Genomic DNA, 25183 nt, shown 5'->3' with positions numbered 1-25183 from the left:
ATAAATTAACTGAAGAAACGCAGTTGTGCCTTGTATATTGTTTTGTAATGTCTGTGTGTAAAGAAATTCAGGAGCAGAGTGGGCGGGCCCATCAGAGCTGACTGACAGACAGTGACGAGGCGTCATGCTGGCTCTCCCTGATCAGGAAATGAAATTCAGTCTCTAGCGTGATCATTCTTGGCGTTTAGTTAACTGAGTTGCTTTTTTTTTTTTTTTTTTTTTTTTACAGATTTCAACTCTGACAGTAAACCTTTAATCGGGGTCATTTTGGTAGTTTCTGTTGTCATTCCGATTTAAAAAGAGTAATTTTATTGGCTAAAATAAGCTGCACGATCAATGGGTCCGATGATTTACTCAGAATGACTCCAAATATTAGTAAATTAAGTAGCCTGTATTTATTTATTTTTAGTGGTTTCTTGTAGCATTTTGTAAATGTGGAAATGCACTCCGACCTCAAAACCTGCCCCTGTGAAGAAATCAAACGCACAGTCTTCTTCCATGTCGTTTAATGGCAGTCAGCATCCTTATTGTTGCATTGCTGCCAACTTCTGCATCAACCCGTTATAACAGGACTAAATCCTCTCGATGAGTGTCTTTCAAGTATATAAAAAGCCAACACTTCCCCCTATCTCTAAAAACTTTACGAAAGAAACTTCTTTCAGGCCTATTCCTCTAAATTTTGAGAGAAGCTCTTGCCTTTCTATGGAATATTTATTACAATACATGACAACATGCTGCACTGTCTCTGGCTGTTGACATTCCAAACATAGTCCATCCTGATGTTTTCCTAGGAGGAAGTCAGTGCTATTCAAGAAAGCATGACCAATTTCCAGTCTAACAACAGTGACTTCAACCTTTCTTTTCCACCTGTTTCTTCTACAACTATTTACTGAATCTGTCACTCTACTAGCTATTGAAAATAAGTGCCTACCCTTAATCTCCTGGTCCCAGAATTTTTGCCATTGCAAGTTCATTTCCCTCCATACAGTACACTTACTCTCTGCTTTGAAAAGATTGATACGGTTGTCTATGGCTTCATTTGTCACAACTTTTTTGACCAACCTATCCACCTGCTCATTTGCTGGGATACCTACAACCCCTGGCAAAAATTATGCAATCACCGGCCTCGGAGGATGTTCATTCAGTTGTTTAATTTTGTAGGAAAAAAGCAGATCACAGACATGACACAAAACTAAAGTAATTTCAAATGGCAACTTTCTGGCTTTAAGAAACACTATAAGAAATCGGGAAAAAAAACTGTGGCAGTCAGTAATGGTTACTTTTTTAGCCCAAGCAGAGGGAAAAAAATATGGAATCACTCAATTCTGAGGAAAAAATTATGGAATCATGAAAAACAAAAGAACGCTCCAACACATTACTAGTATTTTGTTGCACCACCTCTGGCTTTTATAACAGCTTGCAGTCTCTGAGGCATGGACTTAATGAGTGACAAACAGTACTCTTCATCAATCTGGCTCCAACTTTCTCTGATTGCTGTTGCCAGATCAGCTTTGCAGGTTGGAGCCTTGTCATGGACCATTTTCTTCAACTTCCACCAAAGATTTTCAATTGGATTAAGATCCAGACTATTTGCAGGCCATGACATTGACTCTATGTGTCTTTTTGCAAGGAATGTTTTCACAGTTTTTGCTCTATGGCAAGATGCATTATCATCTTGAAAAATGATATCATCCCCAAACATCCTTTCAATTGATGGGATAAGTGTCCAAAATATCAACGTAAACTTGTGCATTTATTGATGATGTAATGACAGCCATCTCCCCAGTGCCTTTACCTGACATGCAGCCCCATATCATCAATGACTGTGGAAATTTACGTGTTCTCTTCAGGCAGTCATCTTTATAAATCTCATTGGAACGGCACCAAACAAAAGTTCCAGCATCATCACCTTGCCCAATGCAGATTTGAGATTCATCACTGAATATGACTTTCATCCAGTCATCCACAGTCCACGATTGCTTTTCCTTAGCCCATTGTAACCTTGTTTTTTTCTGTTTAGGTGTTAATGATGGCTTTCATTTAGCTTTTCTGTATATAAATCCCATTTCCTTTAGGCGGTTTCTTACAGTTCAGTCACAGACGTTGACTCCAGTTTCCTCCCATTTGTTACTCATTTGTTTTGTTGTGCATTTTCGATTTTTGAGACATATTGCTTTACGTTTTCTGTCTTGACGCTTTGATGTCTTCCTTGGGCTACCAGTATGTTTGCCTTTAACAACCTTCCCATGTCGTTTGTATTTGGTCCAGAGTTTAGACACAGCTGACTGTGAACAACCAACATCTTTTGCAACATTGCGTGATGATTGCATGACCCTCTTTTAAGAGTTTGATAATCCTCTCCTTTGTTTCAATTGACATCTCTGATGTTGGAGCCATGATTCATGTCAGTCCACTTGGTGCAACAGCTCTCCAAGGTGTGATCACTCCTTTTTAGATGCAGACTAACGAGCAGATCTGATTTGATGCAGGTGTTAGTTTTGGGGATGAAAATTTACAGGGTGATTCCATAATTTTTTCCTCAGAATTGAGTGATTCTCCCCTCTGCTTGGTCTAAAAAATTAACCGTTACTGACTGCCACAATTTTTTTTTCCTGATTTCTTATAGTGTTTCTTAAAGCCAGAAAGTTGCCATTTGAAATGACTTTAGTTTTGTGTCATGTCTGTGATCTGCTTTTTTTCTACAAAATTAAACAACTGAATGAACATCCTCCGAGGCCGGTGATCCCATCATTTTTGCCAGGGGTTGTATATGTGCTGAAACCCACATCAATGTTATCTCAACCCCTTTACTTGCTACATCCCTAATCACCAAAAGAATGTCCTAAATGAGGTCTTGTCGACTACTGGATGAACCTGTTCCAATACGATTGATAGCGGACAGAGTCAATTCAATGTGCACTACTTGCAGTGTATTTTATTAAATGAAAGTAATATCACTGTGCGCAACGTTACTGCCTTACGGGTCGGTCACAATCAAGGCTATAGATACAAAATATGTTATCATATCAGAAACACTAAATCATATGTCATGAAGATGTACTTTTGCTTTCAGCATCTGCATATGAAAAAAAACTTCATGTTGCCAAAAAAATGGTTTGATTAATCCTAATATTTAACAAGTTACGACCAGAAACGTGGTGCATTTTAAATGAAATTAGGCATTATTCTTTGTCACTTTAAAATTGATGCAGCATGTTTTATTGTATAACAATAAAGGTGTGGTAGTCTTTTATGTAAATGTTTTTCTATGATATAAACAAATACCTGTTTTCTATTTTCAGAAAATTTCATCAATTTCAGGTGATCCGAGAGACAGCTACATAGCTTTACAGAAATGAGTTACACTGTTGTAAAGTTTCATTTTCAAGACAATACTGAATGGAAATGCTGAATGAAAACAATAAAAAGTCATCCTTTGGTCTTTAAATAATGTTATTCGAAGTCTCAAGGTTATCTAAAAAATAAACAAAAAGATTTAATGCGGTCAGAGCAATATTTTGTTTTTGGCGATGATCGCACTGCATGGTCTCAGATGTTCAGAAAATCCTGTAGAGTCTGTGACATACCTATATTTAAAAATAACAGCATGGTGAATGTAACTTAGGTAGTTTTATTGTCCTATGTTAGGATAATTTGAGGATATAAGTTGAATGGAATAAATAATTAGGTCCTACACATGTTATGATGAAGGCTATAGGTAGCACCGTGTCATGGACTCTACGTGTGTAGATTCCGTGACATATAGTTTTAAAATAGTACATGGATGATTCTATGAGTATCCATGATGAAGTGCTCTATCTATATGGAAGAATACAGTTTAAGCCTTATAACCAAAACATACACCAATTTTTCTTAAGTAAATAGTAAAATAAATGACTCTTGTATTAAGGATATCCTTTCTATTGTAGAGTCTGTGACGGTCAAAACGTGACTTTGCCTCTTCGTCTTAATATTGTCACCAAAAAAAAAAATTGGCTAGAGATACATGAATAAAATTTTGGATTATATTGCACTAGACACTGGCCTTCATAATGGGTCTCAATTCAAAGAAAAATACTTACTTTGATTTTTGTCTTAAGGTGACACACCTTAAGACACTTTGATTGTGACTGACCCGTTAGCATTCTTTAATCACATCTGTGAAAGAAACGCACATGTAACCGTTTTAGCTTCAATAAATGTTGTGAGCTCATGATTTGGGTGCTATTGTGTGAGCTTAAGTACTCAACTGTCCAATATTTTGGAAACATGGCAAAAATGCACCACCTTGGGTGATAATTGCCAACAGCACCGCTATACTAAAATTTTCTGGGAAGAACCCTGGGCTTACATTATTTTACTTTGCACACAGAAAAAAAAAAAATTCACAAAGACAAAATATCTATCCATCTATCATTGTACATGTACAAAGAAATAGGAGGCAATCCTATCAGTGAAAACATCAACAAGAACTTAGAAAAATATATCCATTAGGGATGTGGAGATTAATGGACACAAATCGGTACCTAGATACAAACGTGCGCGATGCGAGTGTATTGATTCATTCAGTATGCATCGATTCGATTGACGGATCGGTTGCTGCATGCTTGTGTTGATTTTTTCCTGACACACATTGAGTGCACCATGGACAGAAACCTGAAAGCACATTTCTACTGCAACAAATCTATTTCAAAATGGAGGCCTGTGACAACGTTGCAAGCAGTTGTAGGAGATTTTGACACACCTAAAACATTTAAATCAGGTGTTTGGAGTTATTTTGGCTTTTTTTTTTTTTTTAAAAGATGGGAAACTTGACAAGATGCAGGTCGTTTGGAAAGAATGCCGAAAGAATGACCCCCGCAACTCAGCAAAACTGGTAAGAGTATCTCAAATTACTTTTGCCAAGGTGGTACTCTGTCAATGAGTGACTCACTTTAAGTCACTCATTAAGAGTGATATTGTTTTACTGTTTACTGTACTGTTTATGTTCTGACAGGGCGATCAAACAGGTTCCAAATACGGGGGAACCGATTCTTGTTCCTTAATGTTGAATCTGGTAAATTTGCTGCTTATAAAGAGTAAAACAAATCCTCTGCCTCTAGTAGAATCATCAGAAGAAGAATACCATAGTATCATACTAAATTGCAGCTTCTTATTTTCTATTTATATTTTTTGTATAATTTCTTTGCATTATGTTGAATCTCATCGTATTGCATTGTGTGGATTTAAATCGCCATCAAATACATATCAAATCATATTGAATCAGGAACAGAGGTGAATCGTATCACATCATATCATTAGTACTGTCATATAGCACTATATGTATCGTATCGCTGGTAGTGTATCGAATCGTTGTCAGTGATGACATTCACATGCCTAATGTCCATATAAATATACATAAAAAAACTGGAAAATTACCATAATAAAATTTAAAAAAATGCCAGGATTATCCCAGGACTACGCATTTTGTGTAATAAGAATAAAACAGATAGACCTAAAACATGACAGTATAATATATAATCTATGCTCCAGACCTCTGTACTCATTATATGTTATTCAATGATACACAGCCCACAATATGATACAGGTAAAATTTGTGGTTTTAACATTTCAGGGTGTTTTTCTGCACCCTTACAATGAATTAATAATATATAATCAGATAAATGGTGAAGTGTATTTTTTCAAGAACAGAATTATTTCTCTATCGCTCACCACAGTTATAAGGGGTTGATGTTTCTTATCAACCTTCTTGATGCAGCCAATGTTTGAGAAGAAAAAATTTGCAGGCTGTCCTTCACATCTCCCCCTTTTCTTCAAAATCTTCTTTCATTCTTACCACTCTTTCACCGATATATTTATCTTATTCATCACTTGCTCAAACCACCTCAACACACTTTCCAGTATTTTATTTGTTTAGTAGAAATGACAAACTTGCTTGAGCACTACACAATGGGCTCCCAAAATTACACACCTCTAATATGTGACTGCTTAAATTATTCAATCATGGAGATCCTTTGAAGCCTCAACATCTCTCAAAATTGTAGTAAAGGTGACAAACGGCATTAAAATTGTTTGTCAGAAAGCTGGAATGCAGTTACTATTAAATTACTACTTAAGTAAAATCTACACTAGATGGTAGACACCCAGCCAGCTGGTACTGGCAGGAGTACTATATAGAACTTCCACTGTCTAACAAAACGCATCTATATTTTAGGTGCACCAGAGCACCTAAAATGCGATCCACAATTAGTTCAAAATCAAACAAGGACAATGATTTTTAATGATTTTTCTAATGATTTTTCTTTTGTTGTACCCAGAGTAAAGGGATTTGGAAAGAATTATTTTCCATATACAAGTACTAGTACAGCACGGTCTAACCTTGATCAGTACCAGAAAATCAATCTAAAGTCGAGTTTAAAAAGCAAGTACAACAGTTTTTATAGAGTTTATTAAAGCATCCAGTTAATCAGGTGTTCGTAAGCCATTTTTAATCTTTTGTCATACGGTGATCTTTTTATTCAAAAGTTTCTTTCTTTTCTTTTTTTTTTTTTGCGTTTCAACTATTAGTAGTATGTTTTTATTGTTTTGTATTGCATTTTAGGTAAGTGCATCTTGTACTTGATGTGACGTCCTCGACAATTACTAATATTTTACATGTTTGAATTTTTATTTACCCAATAAATCCATACCACACCATCCCAACTGCGTGGTACCGTTACATAGGAAAACTGGCTCATGGATTAGCGATATATTAAAGTCATTAAAATAATCATAGTAATAATTTGAAGAACGTGGTTCAAGCAGCTACCCATGCCAAAATTAACGGAGATGCATCAACAGATACAAAGTGCAAATAAAGTAGTTTATCGGCATAGGTTGTGCTTGCAATGTCCCAGTAAATAGACCCATCCACTCAAGCTCAACAACAGCCAGCTAGGTAGCTAACTTGATAGTGAGAATAAAAATGCCAGATACGCAAATACACTACTGGAATGTGTCACTGACCTTGTTTGTTTTCAGAGAGCTGCCTTTCAAATTCGTCGAAGTCCGACATCTTTGTGATTTGCAGAGTATTACGCTGTCTGCGAGTGCGTTGTTAGATGATGATGATGGTGGCGGCGGTGGCGGCTGGCTAGCTAAGCTAGCAACAAAGTCAGCAACACTTCTACGACCCAAGTAGCTTTTACGCGGCGCAAAGTTCTTCAGAGAGCCCACTAATCAAAAACAGAAATACTGACGATTCTTAACCAGCACGCACGATTAGCAGCTAGCCTTGTGTCGTAAGTACTTCCAACATACAAGACTGAAACATTTAAGAAAACGTGTTCGCTAGGGTTAGCCGGCTAATGTTAGCTAACTAGCTTGTAGCAAAGAATGGGCCTGCTGCTAGTTAACTGTAGCTCGTACCAAATCCGAATGAATGAGACTATTTTCCAAACCAAATACAAATCCCACGGAGCTCACAAACGAGATGTACTCGTTTACGTGCCGAATGAATAGGCGTCCAAATACTTAAAGCTTGCGAAAACAATCACTGAGATTTCTGTATGCCCGCTTCTTTTCTTTTTCTTTTTTTCCTCGGACTACCAACCACCTCGTGTCACCGGTAGTTGATGGTTTTGGTCTTCCGGGGAGAGTAAAGAGAAGAAAAAAATCCAAGAAGCACAGCCTTTTTAGGACCACAATGGAAATAAATGCTCGTCGCTTAATGGTGTTATCCTTTTATTATCATGTTATTGTGTTCATTTTATACAATACAAATAAATCATTATAATGTATTGTCACACCCAATTCTACATTCCTCCAGAGTAATCAAGTTTAAATTCATTAGTCTATCTTCAAAACTCAACTTTGCAGGACCAGTGAGCAGTTTAGTTGATCTTCTCTGTAATATGACCTTCGACTTTTTCAATAAAGGTGGCCAAGCTTAAACAAAATATCAAGATGAGGTCAAACATACAAAATTACTTATTTAAGAGAGCACAAAAAGCTGTTTTTATAATTCACGAAATACTGTTTATGTTTGAAGCTGCTCTGTCAATTTGCATGAAGACTGACAAGGTGTTATGTGTTATGAAGGGTCGAGACAATCACACCCTGTCATTGGGGTGAATGTGAGGCATTATTGTAAAGCGCTTTTAGTGTCTGATGCAGATGGAAAAGCACTATATAAATGCAGTCCATTTCCCATTTATATCACCAAAATACCCGAATCTTGAGCACATCTCCATCCGTTCCTCGGCTGTGGCAACCCTGAGTGCAAACGGGAGCAGCCGAAGGGACTTACATAATAAGAGGGGTTATTTGTTCCCAAAGGAAGTACTTCATATTTCTCACCATGTAAACTCATCACTCCTCAGCCCAAGATAACAAATGACCTAAATCTTCTTGAATAGAATCACATAAACCAATAATATAACATAGCATTGTATCTTCAGCAAAAATGTGATATTATGCCAAAATTATTGCAGGCAAATATGATATTCACATACACCTTACATTGAAGAAGGATCCAGAGTGGTAATATCACAGCTCAACCGCCATACCTCAGCAGCTCTGAACCTACTCTGGAGATCCTGAAGTGTTCAGGTGCAGGCACAATGCCCCACTGACTAAACAAGGGTTATAGATACTGGGAAACAAACTTAGGTGAGCTATACAGATACTACCCCAGACGCTGCCTGAGCTCATGATTGGGATTTTTGTCTTGCATGACACTAAAAAGAACCAGATTTTCCTAGCAGCCAGCAATGTTTTCCCTAGAATCATTGCAGACATGATTACATGATGTTCATATGCAAATTGCAATGTAGTAGGACCCACAGTAGCACCATTTATCAACAACAAAAGTATTACATGATGCAGACATTCCTGCAGGTAATTCATTAATGTATAATAGAAAGAGTTCCAGAGAGAAGACAGATCCTTGAGGATTGCTGATTACACTCAACCATGATGAAGTTGTACCATGCATATTGTTCTCTGTCTTGAAGAAAATCCTCAATTCAGATGTTGTTTCTACAAATACCATGTTTATGTAATTTAAAGCTCAGGCTGACATGACGTACAGTATAAAAGGCTTTGTGAAAATCTATGAAACAGATTCCTCCAGCTTTTTTAAATCAAGCACGGCCTGATTTTGCAAAGACTGTGCTGTTTATTACAAAATAAACCATTCTTAATAATGTCTGCAGTACTTAGTCATGTAATGTTTTCACAAATTTTACAGATTTGAGAAGTTAGCCTTACTGACCTATAATTTCCAGTTTTTTTTATCTCCTTTTAAAAAATTGGAACGCTTTTGCATCAGACAGTTTGCCTTAATCAACATGCAATTAAGATTAAAGAATTATTAAAGATTATGTGCTTTTTTTCCAGCACTCTGGGATGAACCTCACCTGATCCCATAGCTTTTTTAAGATTAACATTAAGAATTACGTGTAAAATATACAACCCCAATTCCAACGAAGTTGGGACATTGTGTAAAATGTAAATAAAAACAGAATACAATGATTTGCAAATCCTCTTCAACCTATATTCATTTGAATACAAAACAAACACAAGATATTTAATGTTCAAACTGATGAACTTTGTTTTTGTGCAAGTATTTGCTCATTTTGAAATGTATGCCTGCAACACATTTCAAAAAAGCTGGGACAATATGTTTATCACTGCGTTACATCACCTTTCCTTATAACAACATTCAAGTGTTTGGAATTGAGGTTGTACTTTCTTTAGCTTGCGATAAACTGGTGGCCTGTCCGGCGTGTACCCCGCCTCTCACCCAATGACGGCTGGGTAGGCTCCAGCCACTCCTTTACCCTTATTTGGAATAAATGGGTATAGAAAATGAATAATCATGCTCTATGGGATAAGGTGCATCTTTGTCAATACATAAATTTACGAAATCATTAAACCATCACAAGTACTTACCTTCTTTTACATACACTTATTAAAAGAACCTCTTTAGTGCCATAAATGTTACTAGGTCATTAATACTGGCTTGGTAGTATGTTTTTAAGTCTTGATATTGTTGTTCTTGTCTTACTATTCACATATAGGTAAATGCTTTAGGAGTGTTCTTTTGTAATTCATTTTTTTATTTCTTTTCTGGATTATTCTTAATTTCTTCATTTTTAATATATATTCCTTATTTCTAGAGTGTGATCCTCATTAGATATATTTTCTATGTAAAATCATTTTCCTTGTTTTTCTTTTGACTTTGATGTTAAACCATGGTGGATTTTTTAAATACCATTTGCAGAGGGCATCTTAAGTTATATGTGGAATAAGCTGATTGTTCCCCATGAGTCATCTTTTATAAATTTCTTTAATTAAAAAGAAAGTGATATTGCTGACCACAACATAGTGGTAAAACATGAGTACATAACCTAGTCAACTACAGTAATATCAATCATTCTAATTAGTTATTTCCATCATTGAAACATGATCATGAAAGGAGAAAGATTTGTATATAATAAAATTTTTCACTGGGTGGTGCTAGTGGATAAAAGACATGAAAAGGCAACATATGCAGGAAATCAGGTTTTTTTATTATTATTAAATTTTTGTTGTGAGAGCACAAAAGATGACGATTACCACTTTTTCAGTGAGTGTGGATTTTTGTAGATCAACAGTTCTACATTTTTCCAAGATGCCAAAGGCCTCTCTCGGTAAATTATGCCTCTTTTCTTTCTTCAGTGAGGACCACCATGTACTGCCTGTATGGTATGCACATTAAACAAATATGAGAAAAGATATATATATATATATCTATATCTATCTATATATCTATATATATATATATATATATAAAGCATCTTGGAGCATTTGTGTAATATTAGCAAAACCACATTTTCCATCAGATGCCTTATCACAAATAAAGTGAACGATAAGACTTGTACATCTTTGTCTAATTATTAGAATTAATTAAAAGAGTTACTGTTGTACTCTGTAACAGCATCATTTCTAACATTCAAGACCTCATCCACTGCAGCAGTACAAGGATTAGTATAGAGTTAACTCCATATATTATCCCACAATAGTATCCCACTGTGAAAATTCTAATATTTAACAAGACTTCTATAAACTACAAATCACCAAGCTTGTTTCACATGCATTGTTCAATGGAGCATTGTTAAGCAAAAACAACTTTCCATGTACACGCCCTGTTGTACTAATTTTTTGAAGTAGTAACTCCTATTGTAAAAATGCTTTAGATTCTGAATAGCTTCACACATAGAAGTAAACTTCCCACAGTGTTACACATCCTGTATTGCTATTGGTAAGGTAAATGCTGTATAGTGTATTATACAAAATGAATTGTGAAAAACACATTACAATTAACTCATAAGGGCTATGTATTGTATTTTCATTAAGATAGTTTATTTTAAAAATAGCATTGTTGCAGCTCTTAATACAGACGTTTCAAAATTATTCCAGAAAGGGCAGACAGGGTGCAGGTTTTCTTTGCAACCACCCACACTCCACCAGGTGATTTCACTGATTAACTGATTCCATCTGCTCAAAGTGATGTTAATCAGTGAAATCAGCTAGTGTAGCGGGTGGTTCCAAAGAAAACCTGCATCCTCTTGGCTATTTCTGGAATCAGGTTGACACCTCTGTCTTTATAGTACATTAAAAGTGCAAACGTATTGAAAGTGGCAACAAAACCAAAGAAAAACTGAATGCGCTATTGTCCCTCGGCAGACACAACACCAGCAATATTTCTGTGGCCATGTTTGACTTACAACTAAGGGCAGCTAGGCATTCCTGTGAGATCTTACTGTGAACATATTTGTGCTACACAATTACACAGTTCAAGAAAATACTTTATTAGTGATGCTGCTAAAGGATACACTCTTGTGATCACCTCCATCTCCATGTAACTGTGTTAATATGTGTATTAGAAAGATGTGTTAGGAATGTCAAAATTCAATTTTGATCAAAGTTGGTAGGTACACGGGCACTCATGGCTGAGGGGCTATACATACACACACACACACACATATATATATACTCGTATAGGGTGCCTCAAAAAATGTACACAAAAGTACTCTGAAATATGAATACCAGGAAATGGTTTTAATGAGAAATAATGGCGTGGGCCCCTTCATACATAACACAAAAGATGCAGAAACCAGAAGAAAATCCACGAACCAAACACGAAATGGGGAACCACAAACCATCATGTGCGTGCACAAACACAGTGCAAGCAGCTGGAACGTGTTGCACCCACATCGCACTGCTGTGTGGGATGGGAGCGGGGGGCGACACACACACGCGCAAGCCACGTGTTGCTTTGCAACGCCACACTCGTGGGGGCACTTAGACAAATTTCACTACCAGCTCGAAAGTGATCGTCTGTTCATTATTTTTGTGCTAACAGTGCGAACGGCACCACATTTACTAAATGTCGAGCAAGCGGTGTTGGATGTTCATGTGTGGCACCTGGAATTTGGCTGACACCTGCAGTGAGAGGGATCAAATGGGTTCTCACAGGGCACACTCTGTCTTTCAGCCACTGGTGTGCGTGAATAGTTGTAGTGCCAGGTGTACGATGCATGAGGGGCAGCTCTGATTTTTCACGACTGGCATGCAATTCCTCCTTCGTGCTCTCGTCGGTTTCAATCGTGTTATGTGTGAAAGGGCCCTAAAGTTTGTTGTGCAAGACATTAAAGTCCAGGAAATGCTGCAGTTGACCCTACTTCAGAGAACAAAAATCGCAGAGTTCTGTGCAAAGCATCCTAAGGGCTGACTTGCATCTCTTTCCAAACAAAATTCAGCGTCAGAGCAAATTAACTCCCCAGCAAATGGCAAAGAGACTTGAATTTGCTAGGTGGTTTTCCAGAAAACTGGAGATGGATGATTTGTTTCTTAGGAAACTTCAGAGGAGGAGGTTACATTGATCATGTGGTGTAAAAGATAAAGGGCTAAAACATCAAAAAAGGAAAGACTGAAGTAAAAACCGCATTGCGGAGAAAAATTACATGCTTCGGCCACAGAGTCATGCAGAAAATGTCTGATAATATTGGTTTTTCCTGTGCTGTCTAAATACTTTTGGGTACATTTTTTGAGACACCTACACACACACACACACACATATATATATATACAGAGAGTGAGAGAAAGAGAGAGGGGGGGTACATTGAGACTGTATATTCTTTCATTAAAACCAGATAGACACTTGTGGTGTCAGTTGTGCATTGTTTTACAGTGTTCAGTGGTATTTAATGTGGTTTTATGAGCCAGTTAAAGAAGAATTTCTGACCTTTTTGGTACAGGTAATAAAGTTTATTCTATTCTATGGATGGAAAGAACTAACAAGTTCAGATATGTTATTGTTCATGAACATATGAACGTTAAGTGTTTAAAAGCCCTATTTTACTTTTTTTTTTTACCTACAAGCATATGTTGGAATGTGGGTGTGGCTTCATTGTGCTCTCTGAGCACTTCTGATTTAAGTTTATAATTCTGTGGGTCTCTTTAGATCTCTTTAACCACTCCCCCAAACAAACACACACACACACACACACACACACACACACACACACACACACACACACACACACACACACACACACACACACACACACACACACACACACACACACACCTTTTCACCTGGAAAAATGAAAGCCAAATATAATAGTTCACATTTAAATTCAGCAGGTGTTTAGTGAACTAAAGTGACCTAAAACGAAATAAAGGAAGGAAATAAAAAGAATGTTATGATAGACAAGATTACTGAAATCACACAAACTGCTTCTGTAAATGCTGAAAATAAGTAGCCTGTATCAATATTTTAATCAGTATTACTATCAAAACAAATAAAAACAAAACAAGCAAAAAGTGAAATTGTTTTTCCACATACTGACAACACACAACACAAGGGAAAGAAAGCCAACAATAAAATATAGTGACACTGGTTCTTTAAAAAGATGACATTCTACAAAATCTATGGCGTGCAAATAATTTCAAAATGCATATACATTGTGATTAAAAGCTACGCTATGTGTGCATTTTTTACTAAAAGTGCACAGAACTAAAATGTTACAGATTGCTGTCTGCAAATCATTTTGACTATCAGTAATTTAAGTGATCTGAATATCTGATTCTGAAACTCCTAGCCTGAAGATAAGACAGATTTTCTGAAATGAGAGGAAACAAAACTTTGTCTCTGCAAATCTAAAGAGTGAAACACAAATACAGCATGAATCTTACACTAATTTTAAAGAAAAGAAATGGCAAACGCCTCTGAAATTACAACAGTCAAGACCGATCTTCATTTGCAGTTAGCCTACATAAGCTTCTGAAGCACAAAGAGGAGTAGTTTTGCTTGAGGAAAAATAATCCTTTTTTGTCTGTTTCCACCTGCAACAGGAACTCCCACAGTCTGACCTTGTGGAGATGAATGTGGGTTTCTTGCAGAAACTGATGGGCCTGAACATCATACTGGCAGTTAGATATGAAAAGTTTAAAATAAGGATTTGGATCATTGCTTATATGGCCATGACAAGGGTACAGAGACAACAAAAGTATTCCACATGCCTCTGAGCATCACGGCAGATCAGAGGTGAACTGGTCTGCAGGAGCAGAATCCAACCGCCTCACCTTTCATCCAGTAATGCCTCTTTGTATTCTGGAGTGACTTGTTATTTCCCCCCCATCTCCTTCTTCAGTGTCTGAACCTGTATGAGATGGGCAGGAGAAGATTATTCTTCTTCAGGGCTTGCACCCTGCTGAGTGTCTCTTCATCCAAGGCAGTGTAACATCGTCTGGCGTAGTCCAGGAGCTTCTCCTTGGATGGGTCAAACTCACCCACCTCCGCTACCTTCTCTGGCGCCACCAGCAGCAGCTCAGCAATGGGTGTGGTGGAAGCCACTGTGTTGCGGTCCACACCATGGATTTGAAAAGCTTTGGACATATTTTTCAAACGCTGATAGGTAAGCAGGATCTTCTTATACCGAAACAACACTCCAGCAGCATCTTTAACTGCATAACAGGAATGAATGGGAGAGTTGTGAACAGTATTCTAATAGCAGCGTTTTGCTCAATCACGAAGGGAAAATGTTGAGATTAGCTGCAGTATCTTTGTTCTTCCCTTACCTCTCTGCCGCTCTCTTGGGACTCGGAAGACCCTCCTTCTCTTTAATTGGTGTCTGTTGTTGTTCATGGTGTCTGGCAATACATCCTCCCCTGAAATCATTTCCTCCTCCTCAAGGTAGCTATCCTGCTCCAAGTACTCATCAGACTCTCCCAGGAGTGAAAGAGAATCTAATAAGAAATATTTACTTTCAGCATCACATAAAAGCTACATCTTTCTTTTCATTTTTGTAATCATCCAAGTATAAAATAACAAAAGGCGTAAACTAAGCTTTCTCACACTTTAATCTTACTATGTGTGGACCGATTGGGCCCCAGGGTGATTTTTACTAATAAAGGGCAAGGTTTAAGGCTCGAGCCTATTCTCATGATTATCTCATTTAGGTAAAGAACTGTAAGAGCTGAGCTTTGAGGAAAAAAGTCACCCCAAATTTTTCAGAGCAGTCAAACAATAATAGTCTAAATTCAAAAACATTCAAATTCCAATGCTAATTTCACAAACTAGAAACAGTGAGTGTTTGGTTTCTTTGCCTTGACTTAAGTGATTAACAGGTTATCAAACAATGCTGATAGGGATTTTTTTGTTTTAGCTTCACCATTTAACTGATTTAACATTTCAGTACCAAAAGTAAAGTCAACAGTTTCTGAAATGTCAACTGTATTACCTGGACATACGTTGCCATGTGCGCTCATTTCATTTATGGATGGCCGAGTTGTGCTGTTTCTGTTATTGCTGCTGGAACTTGCTGTAGTACTTGGAGTGCTATGGGCTTGCAGAAGGGATTGGGGTGGTGTGGAGCTGAACAATGCATTCATAGAGGCAAGCTGGCTAGTTACTGGACTGGAGATGTGATTTTTGGATGGCACCATGGTTGGAGGACCAGGTCTTCGTTGGATAAACTGTCGTGATGGGAAATGTTGTGAGTCTGTCTTCTGCTGTTCTGTAATGAGAAGGCACAATTAATAAATGAAACTCTAGAAGCTACGTATGATATAAGGACTTTGTAACCACTGAAGCAGCTGTCACCAAGCAGAAATTCTGTGGCTTTGAAAAAGCGTAGTAATGTACCGTGTAAAATACAGTGAGTGAATCATTAGATAAAAGAATAAGTCCATCTACTCCAGTTTGTTAACACAATAACACAAAATCAATATCTTATACATGTGCAAATTTTAAAAGGCATATAACGAGGACAAACATTAAAATCTGATGAAGTTTGACATACCAGCTCAATCAAATAACAAAATTTTTCTTACTTATGTAATATTCCATACACCTGCCTGTCACATGTTGAATATTACCATCTGCTGCATGCTTAGTTGAGGCTGCATAGATGATGGAAATATGGAGCAAGTGTGATTGTGAGTGAGAGAGACAGTTTCAGCAAATAAATGTACACTCAACAAAAATATAAATGCAACACTTTTGGTTTTGCTCCCATTTTGTATGAGATGAACTCAAAGATCTAAAACTTTTTCCACATACACAATATCACCATTTCCCTCAAATATTGTTCACAAACCAGTCTAAATCTGTGATAGTGAGCACTTCTCCTTTGCTGAGATAATCCATCCCACCTCACAGGTGTGCCATATCAAGATGCTGATTAGACACCATGATTAGTGCACAGGTGTGCCTTAGACTGTCCACAATAAAAGGCCACCCTGAAAGGTGCAGTTTTATCACACAACACAATGCCACAGATGTCGCAAGATTTGAGGGAGCGTGCAGTTGGCATGCTGACAGTAGGAATGTCAACCAGAGCTGTTGCTCGTGTATTGAATGTTCATTTCTCTACCATAAGCCGTCTCCAAAGGCGTTTCAGAGAATTTGGCAGTACATCCAACCAGCCTCACAACCGCAGACCACGTGTAACCACACCAGCCCAGGACTTCCACATCCAGCATGTTCACCTCCAAGATCGTCTGAGACCAGCCACTCGGACAGCTGCTGAAACAATCGGTTTGCATAACCAAAGAATTTCTGCACAAACTGTCAGAAACCGTCTCAGGGAAGCTCATCTGCATGCTCGTCGTCCTCATCGGGGTCTCGACCTGACTCCAGTTCGTCGTCGTAACCGACTTGAGTGGGCAAATGCTCACATTCGCTGGCGTTTGGCACGTTGGAGAGGTGTTCTTTTCACGGATAAATCCCGGTTCACACTGTCCAGGGCAGATGGCAGACAGCGTGTGTGGCGTCGTGTGGGTGAGCGGTTTTCTGATGTCAATGTTGTGGATCGAGTGGCCCATGGTGGCGGTGGGGTTATGGTATGGGCAGGCGTCTGTTATGGACGAAGAACACAGGTGCATTTTATTGATGGCATTTTGAATGCAGAGAGATACCGTGACGAGATCCTGAGGGCCATTGTTGTGCCATACATCCAAGAACATCACCTCATGTTGCAGCAGGATAATGCACGGCCCCATGTTGCAAGGATCTGTACACAATTCTTGGAAGCTGAAAATGTCCCAGTTCTTGCATGGCCGGCATACTCACCGGACATGTCACCCATTGAGCATGTTTGGGATGCTCTGGACCGGCGTATACGACAGCGTGTACCAGTTCCTGCCAATATCCAGCAACTTCGCACAGCCATTGAAGAGGAGTGGACCAACATTGCAAAGGCCACAACTGACAACCTGATCAACTCTATGTGAAGGAGATGTGTTGCACTGCATGAGGCAAATGGTGGTCACACCAGATACTGACTGGTATCCCCCCCCAATAAAACAAAACTGCACCTTTCAGAGTGGCCTTTTATTGTGGGCAGTCTAAGGCACACCTGTGCACTAATCATGGTGTCTAATCAGCATCTTGGTATGGCACACCTGTGAGGTGGGATGGATTATCTCAGCAAAGGAGAAGTGCTCACTATCACAGATTTAGACTGGTTTGTGAACAATATTTGAGGGAAATGGTGATATTGTGTATGTGAAAAAAGTTTTAGATCTTTGAGTTCATCTCATACAAAATGGAAGCAAAACCAAAAGTGTTGCGTTTATATTTTTGTTGAGTGTTTTACAGTGGACATATGCTAAAACTCAAATAACAAGGTCATCCTCCTCCACATAACTGTGAAAAGGATTTTGTATGAATTTAGCCATGAAAGAACAAGAATGTGATGGAGATGATCAAGCAAGATACAGAATAAATGGGTCAGTCAGAGACTGTTTCCAAAGATATCTGCTATGTATTATACAAATAATGGATGGTAAGGAGTCCAACATAGAGAAATATTGGATTCAGAAAAGTTATATTGGACGAGGCCTCGTCCAATATAACTTTTCTGAATCCAATATTTCTCTATGTTGGACGACTTCCCATCCATGAGTTATGTTCTCCACCCCCCTCCCAAATTAAGCCGCACTTCAGCGTAAATTTTCCTAACAACTTTGCAAGCCCTTGCCTGTCAAGTTCTGTCCAGTGACAGTTTGTTGATCCAGCTCCAATTGCTGTGATCGACGATTTTGATGCGATGAATGCTTCTAAAACATCAGTAGTGTGCTTGTCTACCTTCTTAGTGTTTCTGGCATCCTTGGAGTTCACTTTTTTCACCAGTTCCTCCTCTGTGAACTCAGCAAACCTCGCTGACAGTCGATTTTCTGCTGTTATTGACATGTTTGTTGCCATTTTTTCAACCAGCGTCTGTCAGCTAGTTCCTGACCTTCGTATGCTGCGCTCTGATTGGCTAGCTGTTGGCAGTAAGCTCTAACGCTATTGGTCAGTGGGAACCAATCCAATATAACTTTTGGTCTTAGCCTTTTTGGATCCTTTTGGATCCAACATAACTTTCTGGCACCAAGCATGCCAAAATACAGGTAAATGATGGACAGAAAGGCTAATCTGTATATATATATATTATCTGAGTGTTTGACAGCAGTTAGGTTCCAAAACTAAAATAATATGTGTGTCTGGTTTTGAAATGAGTTTTTATGTCAATTTATTTCATTTCCAAAGTCTAGGTCTGGTGGGCACCAAGGATGTGCTGCTTGTTTAGTAGTAAGGACACAAATATCTACCTTTACCAGCAGGACGATCCTCCTCTCTTCTGTCTCTCCAGTTGAATCGTCTTGACTCATAGCCTACACAGAAAGAAAGAGAGAACCATTGGGTCAGTAGGTTATCTGGGAGGTGGCATTCAAAGATTTATCCTCATATTGATGAACTGAGATAGGAGATGCATTTTGAATGTTTAAGTCCGCAATTACTCTTAGGTAGGTCACATGTTCATTAGTGATTAGCGACAAGCTTGTTAGAACAGCACAAGACAATGCGCTGTATGGGAAATAAATCCACAAGCAAAGCAAGTGGATATATTTCCCATACAGCATTTTCTCTCATGGTCTATCTACCATTTGCTGCAGTCGGATTATGAGGGAATGACATTTATGTAAGATGATTTCTTGGCAATGAGATGGTAGAAGTCTGATTATAAATTTATTTGGTAGACCCTCATTTCAAGTCATAATTTTGAAAAGCCATGAATAACGTCTGTATGCCATCCTTGAGGTACATTGTCAGAATCATCAGATCTGAAATTCATGAAGAACTGAGAGAAAAGAAAAATTTTCAATGGCTAAGTTCCTAAATAGGCTTTCATATCTAATTATTGATGACAATTTCTGCACCATCCTTGGAATTATCAAACAGAACCATCAAAAGAAAGCCTATGTACCATCCTTTGATCTATAAATCAGGACTATCAAATCTAAAGTCAATCAAGAATACAGAGAATAAGTATTTTGAATGACTAAATCACTAATTAGTCTTAACTGGCTCATAACTTCATGAGTAATTGTAATTTCTGAAATCTGTGAAGAGGTTCTATGAGCTATTCTTAGATTTATCAAACAAAACACAACAATAATCCATCAAGAATTGAGAGAGAAAAAGCATTAAAAAAAATATGGACAACAGATGGCAGATATTGGGTCATCTTGGCCTTTCAGCTACATGACCTAAAAATCAAGAGTTAAGATAATTTTTTCCTTAAGAGACTTTTCTTGCAGAAACCCAGTTTCTAAACAACTTTGACTCATATTGTTGTTGGATTGGTTATCAACAGACACCTCTTTCCTCACCATTACTATACTGGCTCTGACTCTGTTCCTGTCCCTGGGTCTTTGTGGAAAAGATGAAGCGGTCCAGCTGGCAACGCAGGAAGTCTCTCTCTTCTTCTAGGTCCTCTATTCTTTTCTGCAACCAGGAGTTTTTCTCCAGAGAGATCTGTAACTGGGTGCGCAGGTTGGTGATTACCATATATGAGTTACTGACTGATGATGGGCCAGCAGATGGGGCAGACTCTGAAGAGGACATAGGAGTATATGACAGATTGGAGAATACCCAAGGTTGTATATTAGTGATGGAACAATACTCTAACTTCACAATATGATACCACGATACAGCTGTCATGATTCAATATATATTATACATTACTACGTCCCTGTTGTAGAAATTTAATAAACCATGAATATTTCACATTAAAGAAACAATCTGAAGTATAAAGTGTAATCTCTGATTGTATATGTTTCTGATTTACATATTATATAAATTGTTTCTTCAATAGGTCATTATTTCTTCTCTGGATCAGTTGACTTTTAATATTATCACAAAACACATTTAAAAAACAATGATTCCACAGTCTCCATGATATGATTATCACAATCTTGTGCCCTGCTCTGTATCATAACAAGTAATACAAATGATCCATTCATTTAATTTCTATAGCCACTTATTCTAGGTAAGGGTCGCAGGAGGGCTACAGGTTGTCACAGTCGTGCTCGTCTTTTGCGTTAGATGAATTTTATGTGCAGCGTGTTAAGTGGCTTTTTGATGTGTTGCATCAGACCACCTTCAATATTTTGTCAATTGTGAGTTTTCTGTGATTTTTGTGCAAAGAATGACATCTCATAAAAACTCACTCTGTACATATTTGTACGTTTCGTAGGCAGTGTCACTATTCAGCAACCATCCCATCCATGAAATCTTACAGGAATTCATATAAAACATAAATTTTTGTAATTAGCTGATCGTGTTGTCTGCCTGAACTCACCTGCAGTGAACTGATCTCGTATGGGGATGGTGATTCAATATTAATGTGGATCACTACAGTTTTGCTTTTCGGTTCACATTTCGCAAGAAAAAATAATTTCACTTATTCTTCCAAACATTTTGGATGGAATAATGCAGCCACTTTGCTTCAACTGGCTGGCTTGCTGTTGCAGCTCCATCCACACAGAGAGCAGGGCTGACCCCGCCTCCAGCAGAGCAGGGCTGACCCCGCCTCCAGCAGAGAGCAGGAGATGAGAGGGAGAGAAGCAGTGAGACTTGCTGAAATGTTGGTGACTTATGAAAACAAACATACATGTAAACAGCGATACATTGAGGTCATCAAAATTATTATGTTCATCTTCACACATCAAACGATAAGATGATATAGAAATAATTCCAATAGGCTTATCTGCATGAGCCCACCTCATTGCTGAGGGGTTCATTCATCACAGCCTAACAGGAGCCAATTCTGGCTGTCATTGGGCAAGAGTAGGGATGGATATAAAAACCTGGTATTAAACGGACCCTGGTGGTAAATTATTAAAGACTGGAGTATTGATAAGCTCCCTCCTCTGCTGTCGGTACTGGAGAAATTAAGGAAATAAATTTAGAGCTCTCTCACTCCTTTAAAGCCTTGTGTGCAGAGCTTAAGCAGATCTTATTGAATAGTCCCAGACCCATGGACTTCTAGATACTGTGAAAAAATCTTTTAACAGAAGCTCAATTTAAAACCTGGAAGACAATAAAAGACAAAAATAAATTGGTTGATAAAATACAAATTATTTAATGATGTGCCTTTGACCCTCGTTTTAAACCTAACAAGATGGATCATTGATTCAAATCATGGATCACAAAAGGAATAAAAACCCTCTTCTCCTTAACAGAAAAAGGCCAATTTAAAGACTGTGAATACTTGAAAAGAAAATATGGTCTTGAGAAAAGTGATTTTTATAGATATCTTCAGATTTGCAACTATTTTGAAATTTAGAGGATCTGATACTGAAGTTATTTACAATTACTTATCAAAATGCTTCAAACATGGGAGTTATTTCCAAAATCTATACAGGTCTTATGACTAAGAACCAACATACAACATAGTATGGTTAGGTATGTGGAATTCTGTATGGAGATACACAAACTCCCAAATGTGGAGGGAATTTGGTTGGAAGTGTAGTGTCCTTAATTTATCACACCAAAGCAGAAAGCACACTTTGCACAAGGGGATAGTAAATGTTGGAGAAATATTTTCTGGGAGTGCCCAGTAATAAAACCATTTTGGATGGAGGTTTATAAAACACTAAAAAACATTCTGAACATTGACTTGTCGCTACATTTTACTTCACTATTTCTGTTGTTTTGCAGGCAAGAAGTGATATGTTTGGCATACTGATCTCAGCCTGTAAAAAAGCTCTCACTCGAAAGTGGTTGCTTCCTGAACCTCCCGCAATACAAGACTGGATTAATATTGTGAATGATCTTTATGTTATGGAAATGATTCCTTTTTGTTTACATTTACAGAAGGATGCTTTTATTGAATATTGGAACAAGTGGGTTAAATATGTGAAACCTCTAAGAGGGGACACTGTAGAGGTGAAAGTCCATGGACCGTATGATGCCATCTTGTCTTGTTTTTTAACTCGAGTTATTATTGTTATTATTTATTTATTTGCTTTGCATTTCTGTATCTCTCTCAACAAATCTCTTTGTAATAGGCCGGTAGGTGCTCTTCTTTACACTCTCTGTCTCTCCCATGTTGTATTTTGTGTTTAATGTTTAAAACTGAGGACTACAGAGGAAACTGAACATATTTCGATCTAAAAAGCAATGTAAATATTCTCTGTTGTGCATGTCTTTGGAAGTGGGAGGAAGCCGGAGCACCTGGAGGGACCCCACACAGGACTAGGTCGGAAACAAACACAGGACCTTCTCACTATGAGGCAACAGTGCTAACCACTAAGGCACAACGCTGCCCTCGTATAAATTAAAGTGTATTTATTTTAAGCAGTAATTCTGGTATTAACCTTCAAAACTCTGATCATTCTGGGTGAAAAATCCTTGCTGCTCAAAGTTGCTCTCTTCATAGGGGATTGCAATCTCATAGGTGTCCTCATTCTTTGGAGCTGAAGAGGAGATAAGAACAAAGAGTGATGAATTATTACACTTACACATAATTCTAATTACATCAAAGACCAAATTAAACATATTTTAGATTTGAAAATCTTACTCTGTAAGTGGATTGAACTTGCGTGGTTCTTGGATGTCGAAGCAGCATCAGTCCTGTTTCCTTCTTCCATCTCTTACCTCAGACAAAATGCAGAATGTTATTTCAAGAGTAGGCAGAGAAGGCACTAAATCAATCATCAATAAATAAGCTTGATAGACCAATATGGCGCATATATGGGGAATGCATGCACATACAGAAGGATTTTCTTTAAAAAAACATAGTTTTCCAGAACCCATATAGGAAACTAGGGCCTAGATTTTATCTGTTTGTAGTACAACAGACAAAAGTTTTATTCAGCATAGTTTCTCCAGTCAGTCACAGAAGTTTACACTGATAAGCGCTGTTATGGGTGTCTTGCCTCACTGGTCTTTCTTGCGTGACCACTCAGTTTCTAAGAACTGGCTGCCCCACCAATCTGAAGGCGAGAATGTGTACTTCGTGACTGGCCGCTCGGTGATAAGACACTTGGGCTGTATGTTGTTTTATTGTTTCTAACTTTCTTCTAACAGTCACCTGACAAATATCATTGCCTGGAACGATGAGCTTTATATACACCAAGCTGACCTAAAATAAACCGTTGTACATTACATTAACTTAATTGACGAGTCTGACCCGTTTGAAAAATGACCAAATTACATGTATTTGTATTGAGTTTGATGTTTTCACCGAGAAACTCCGCCCCTCGAGGTTAAACGCCCGGATAATCGACCTTGAGAATTAGCAATAACGTAGCTATTATGTATACAGATTGCTGTAATCGCAAAATTTTGTGATATTTTTTTCTATAACTCCTTGAATTAAAGCTAAAGTCGAAAGTACAAGCACATCGAATTATCTCATATAATTTATATAATCATAATGGTGAATATATATATTCACCATTGTGATTTTAGAACGTGGCATAATGGAGCGTAGCATTAACGAATTTTATATCAAGTGTTATATTGAAAGCCAAGGAGAATTTTTCTTATGTGTGGAGTAAGCCATAACACCCAAAAACTAAAGGAATAAAACTGAGCTTCGACTTCAGCACAGCTTTGCGAGGTCATCGTTAGCTAGCCCGCATTAGCAACAATTTAGCTGCGAATATAACATTACATTTCGTCACTACGGCGCTGCTCTCCGCTAATTCTATCAAACATTAACAGCATTTCCACGCTAGAAACGTATTGTGCAGAAATCCGTACATACCGCTTTATATTTGTAATAACTTAATCGTGTACATGTAATAAGGCGTTATTACTCTGTCATATCTCCATTTCACGAGTGCGTCCTCTAGCTAACAAGCTAACAATAACAATTATGGTTTTTATTTTTTTAAAAACGTTGCCGACGTCATTTCCGGGTATAATTGCGATTAAAAAACACTATTAGATTTTGTTTAAAAACAAATTACACACACTTTGAAACAGATTTAGACATAAATTGTTTATTTGTTAATGAATAGAGAAATAATGTTCATTAAATTTCAGGATAAAATGCGCACCGAAACACCAGCAGGACAGGTAAAGCAGGTGAAGCGGTGTCAGGTTTCAGTGTCGACTGATGGCTTTATCCGGAAAGATTCGAACGACAAAACCATAAACACATTTATACAGGGACACTCAGCAAAACTGCTACAGTAAGTGTTTTGGTTGTATTTTTTTCTTCAAATGTGTATGTACTTTGGTAGATTTGTGGGGTAGGTCATTTAATTGATGTGAAGAATATGTACTCCTGTAGTGTACAGGTGTGGCATATCTGTTTGGGAGACAGTGTCAAAGAAGACAGCAGATAATGCCATAAAGACACGCACATCCAAA

At 37.8% G+C, this 25183-nt stretch overlaps 2 protein-coding genes across 7 annotated transcripts in view; both read right to left on the bottom strand.

Moving 5' to 3' along the window:
* Positions 1-7618, bottom strand: part of u2af2a (U2 small nuclear RNA auxiliary factor 2a) — a 40989-nt gene extending 33371 nt beyond the window's left edge. For all 3 annotated transcript variants that reach the window (XM_034174609.1, XM_034174611.1, XM_034174610.1), the window contains exon 1: positions 7006-7618. In XM_034174609.1, the coding sequence (XP_034030500.1) occupies positions 7006-7054 (49 nt within the window). In that variant the 5' untranslated portion in view covers positions 7055-7618. The remainder of the gene's footprint in view (positions 1-7005) is intronic.
* Positions 7619-13774: 6156 nt separating this feature from the next.
* Positions 13775-24709, bottom strand: ccdc106a (coiled-coil domain containing 106a). Of its 4 annotated transcripts, none has more exons than XM_034174604.1 (9): positions 24625-24709; positions 23382-23453; positions 23179-23277; positions 20188-20409; positions 19126-19188; positions 16363-16431; positions 15771-16046; positions 15109-15276; positions 13775-14994 (listed from the first exon to the last, which is right to left on the bottom strand). In XM_034174604.1, the coding sequence occupies exons 2-9, from the start codon at positions 23449-23451 to the stop codon at positions 14678-14680; spliced, it is 1284 nt and encodes a 427-aa protein (XP_034030495.1). In that variant the 5' UTR covers positions 23452-23453; positions 24625-24709; the 3' UTR covers positions 13775-14677. The 4 variants fall into 4 exon arrangements, with proteins under 4 accessions (XP_034030495.1, XP_034030494.1, XP_034030496.1 ...); XM_034174603.1 differs by having other exon boundaries at positions 24573-24687; XM_034174605.1 differs by having other exon boundaries at positions 23382-23458; positions 24625-24679.
* Between the last annotated feature and the right edge of the window lie 474 nt (positions 24710-25183).

Source organism: Thalassophryne amazonica, chromosome 7 (genome assembly GCF_902500255.1).
Source record: "Thalassophryne amazonica chromosome 7, fThaAma1.1, whole genome shotgun sequence".
Classification (NCBI taxonomy): domain Eukaryota; kingdom Metazoa; phylum Chordata; class Actinopteri; order Batrachoidiformes; family Batrachoididae; genus Thalassophryne; species Thalassophryne amazonica.
The sequence above is the reverse complement of the archived record's forward strand: the minus strand, read 5'-3'. Positions and strand labels throughout refer to the sequence as shown.

What these genes read in the sequence shown, in the direction of transcription:
- ccdc106a (XM_034174604.1), bottom strand. Translation starts at nt 23,451, where the DNA reads ATGGAAGAAGGAAACAGGACTGATGCTGCTTCGACATCCAAGAACCAC. An exon ending in AAGTTCAATCCACTTACAGA is followed by an intron (nt 23,278 to 23,381) that starts GTAAGATTTTCA and finishes TCTCCTCTTCAG; the next exon opens with CTCCAAAGAATGAGGACACC. An exon ending in GAATGATCAGAGTTTTGAAG is followed by an intron (nt 20,410 to 23,178) that starts GTTAATACCAGA and finishes TGTCCTCTTCAG; the next exon opens with AGTCTGCCCCATCTGCTGGC.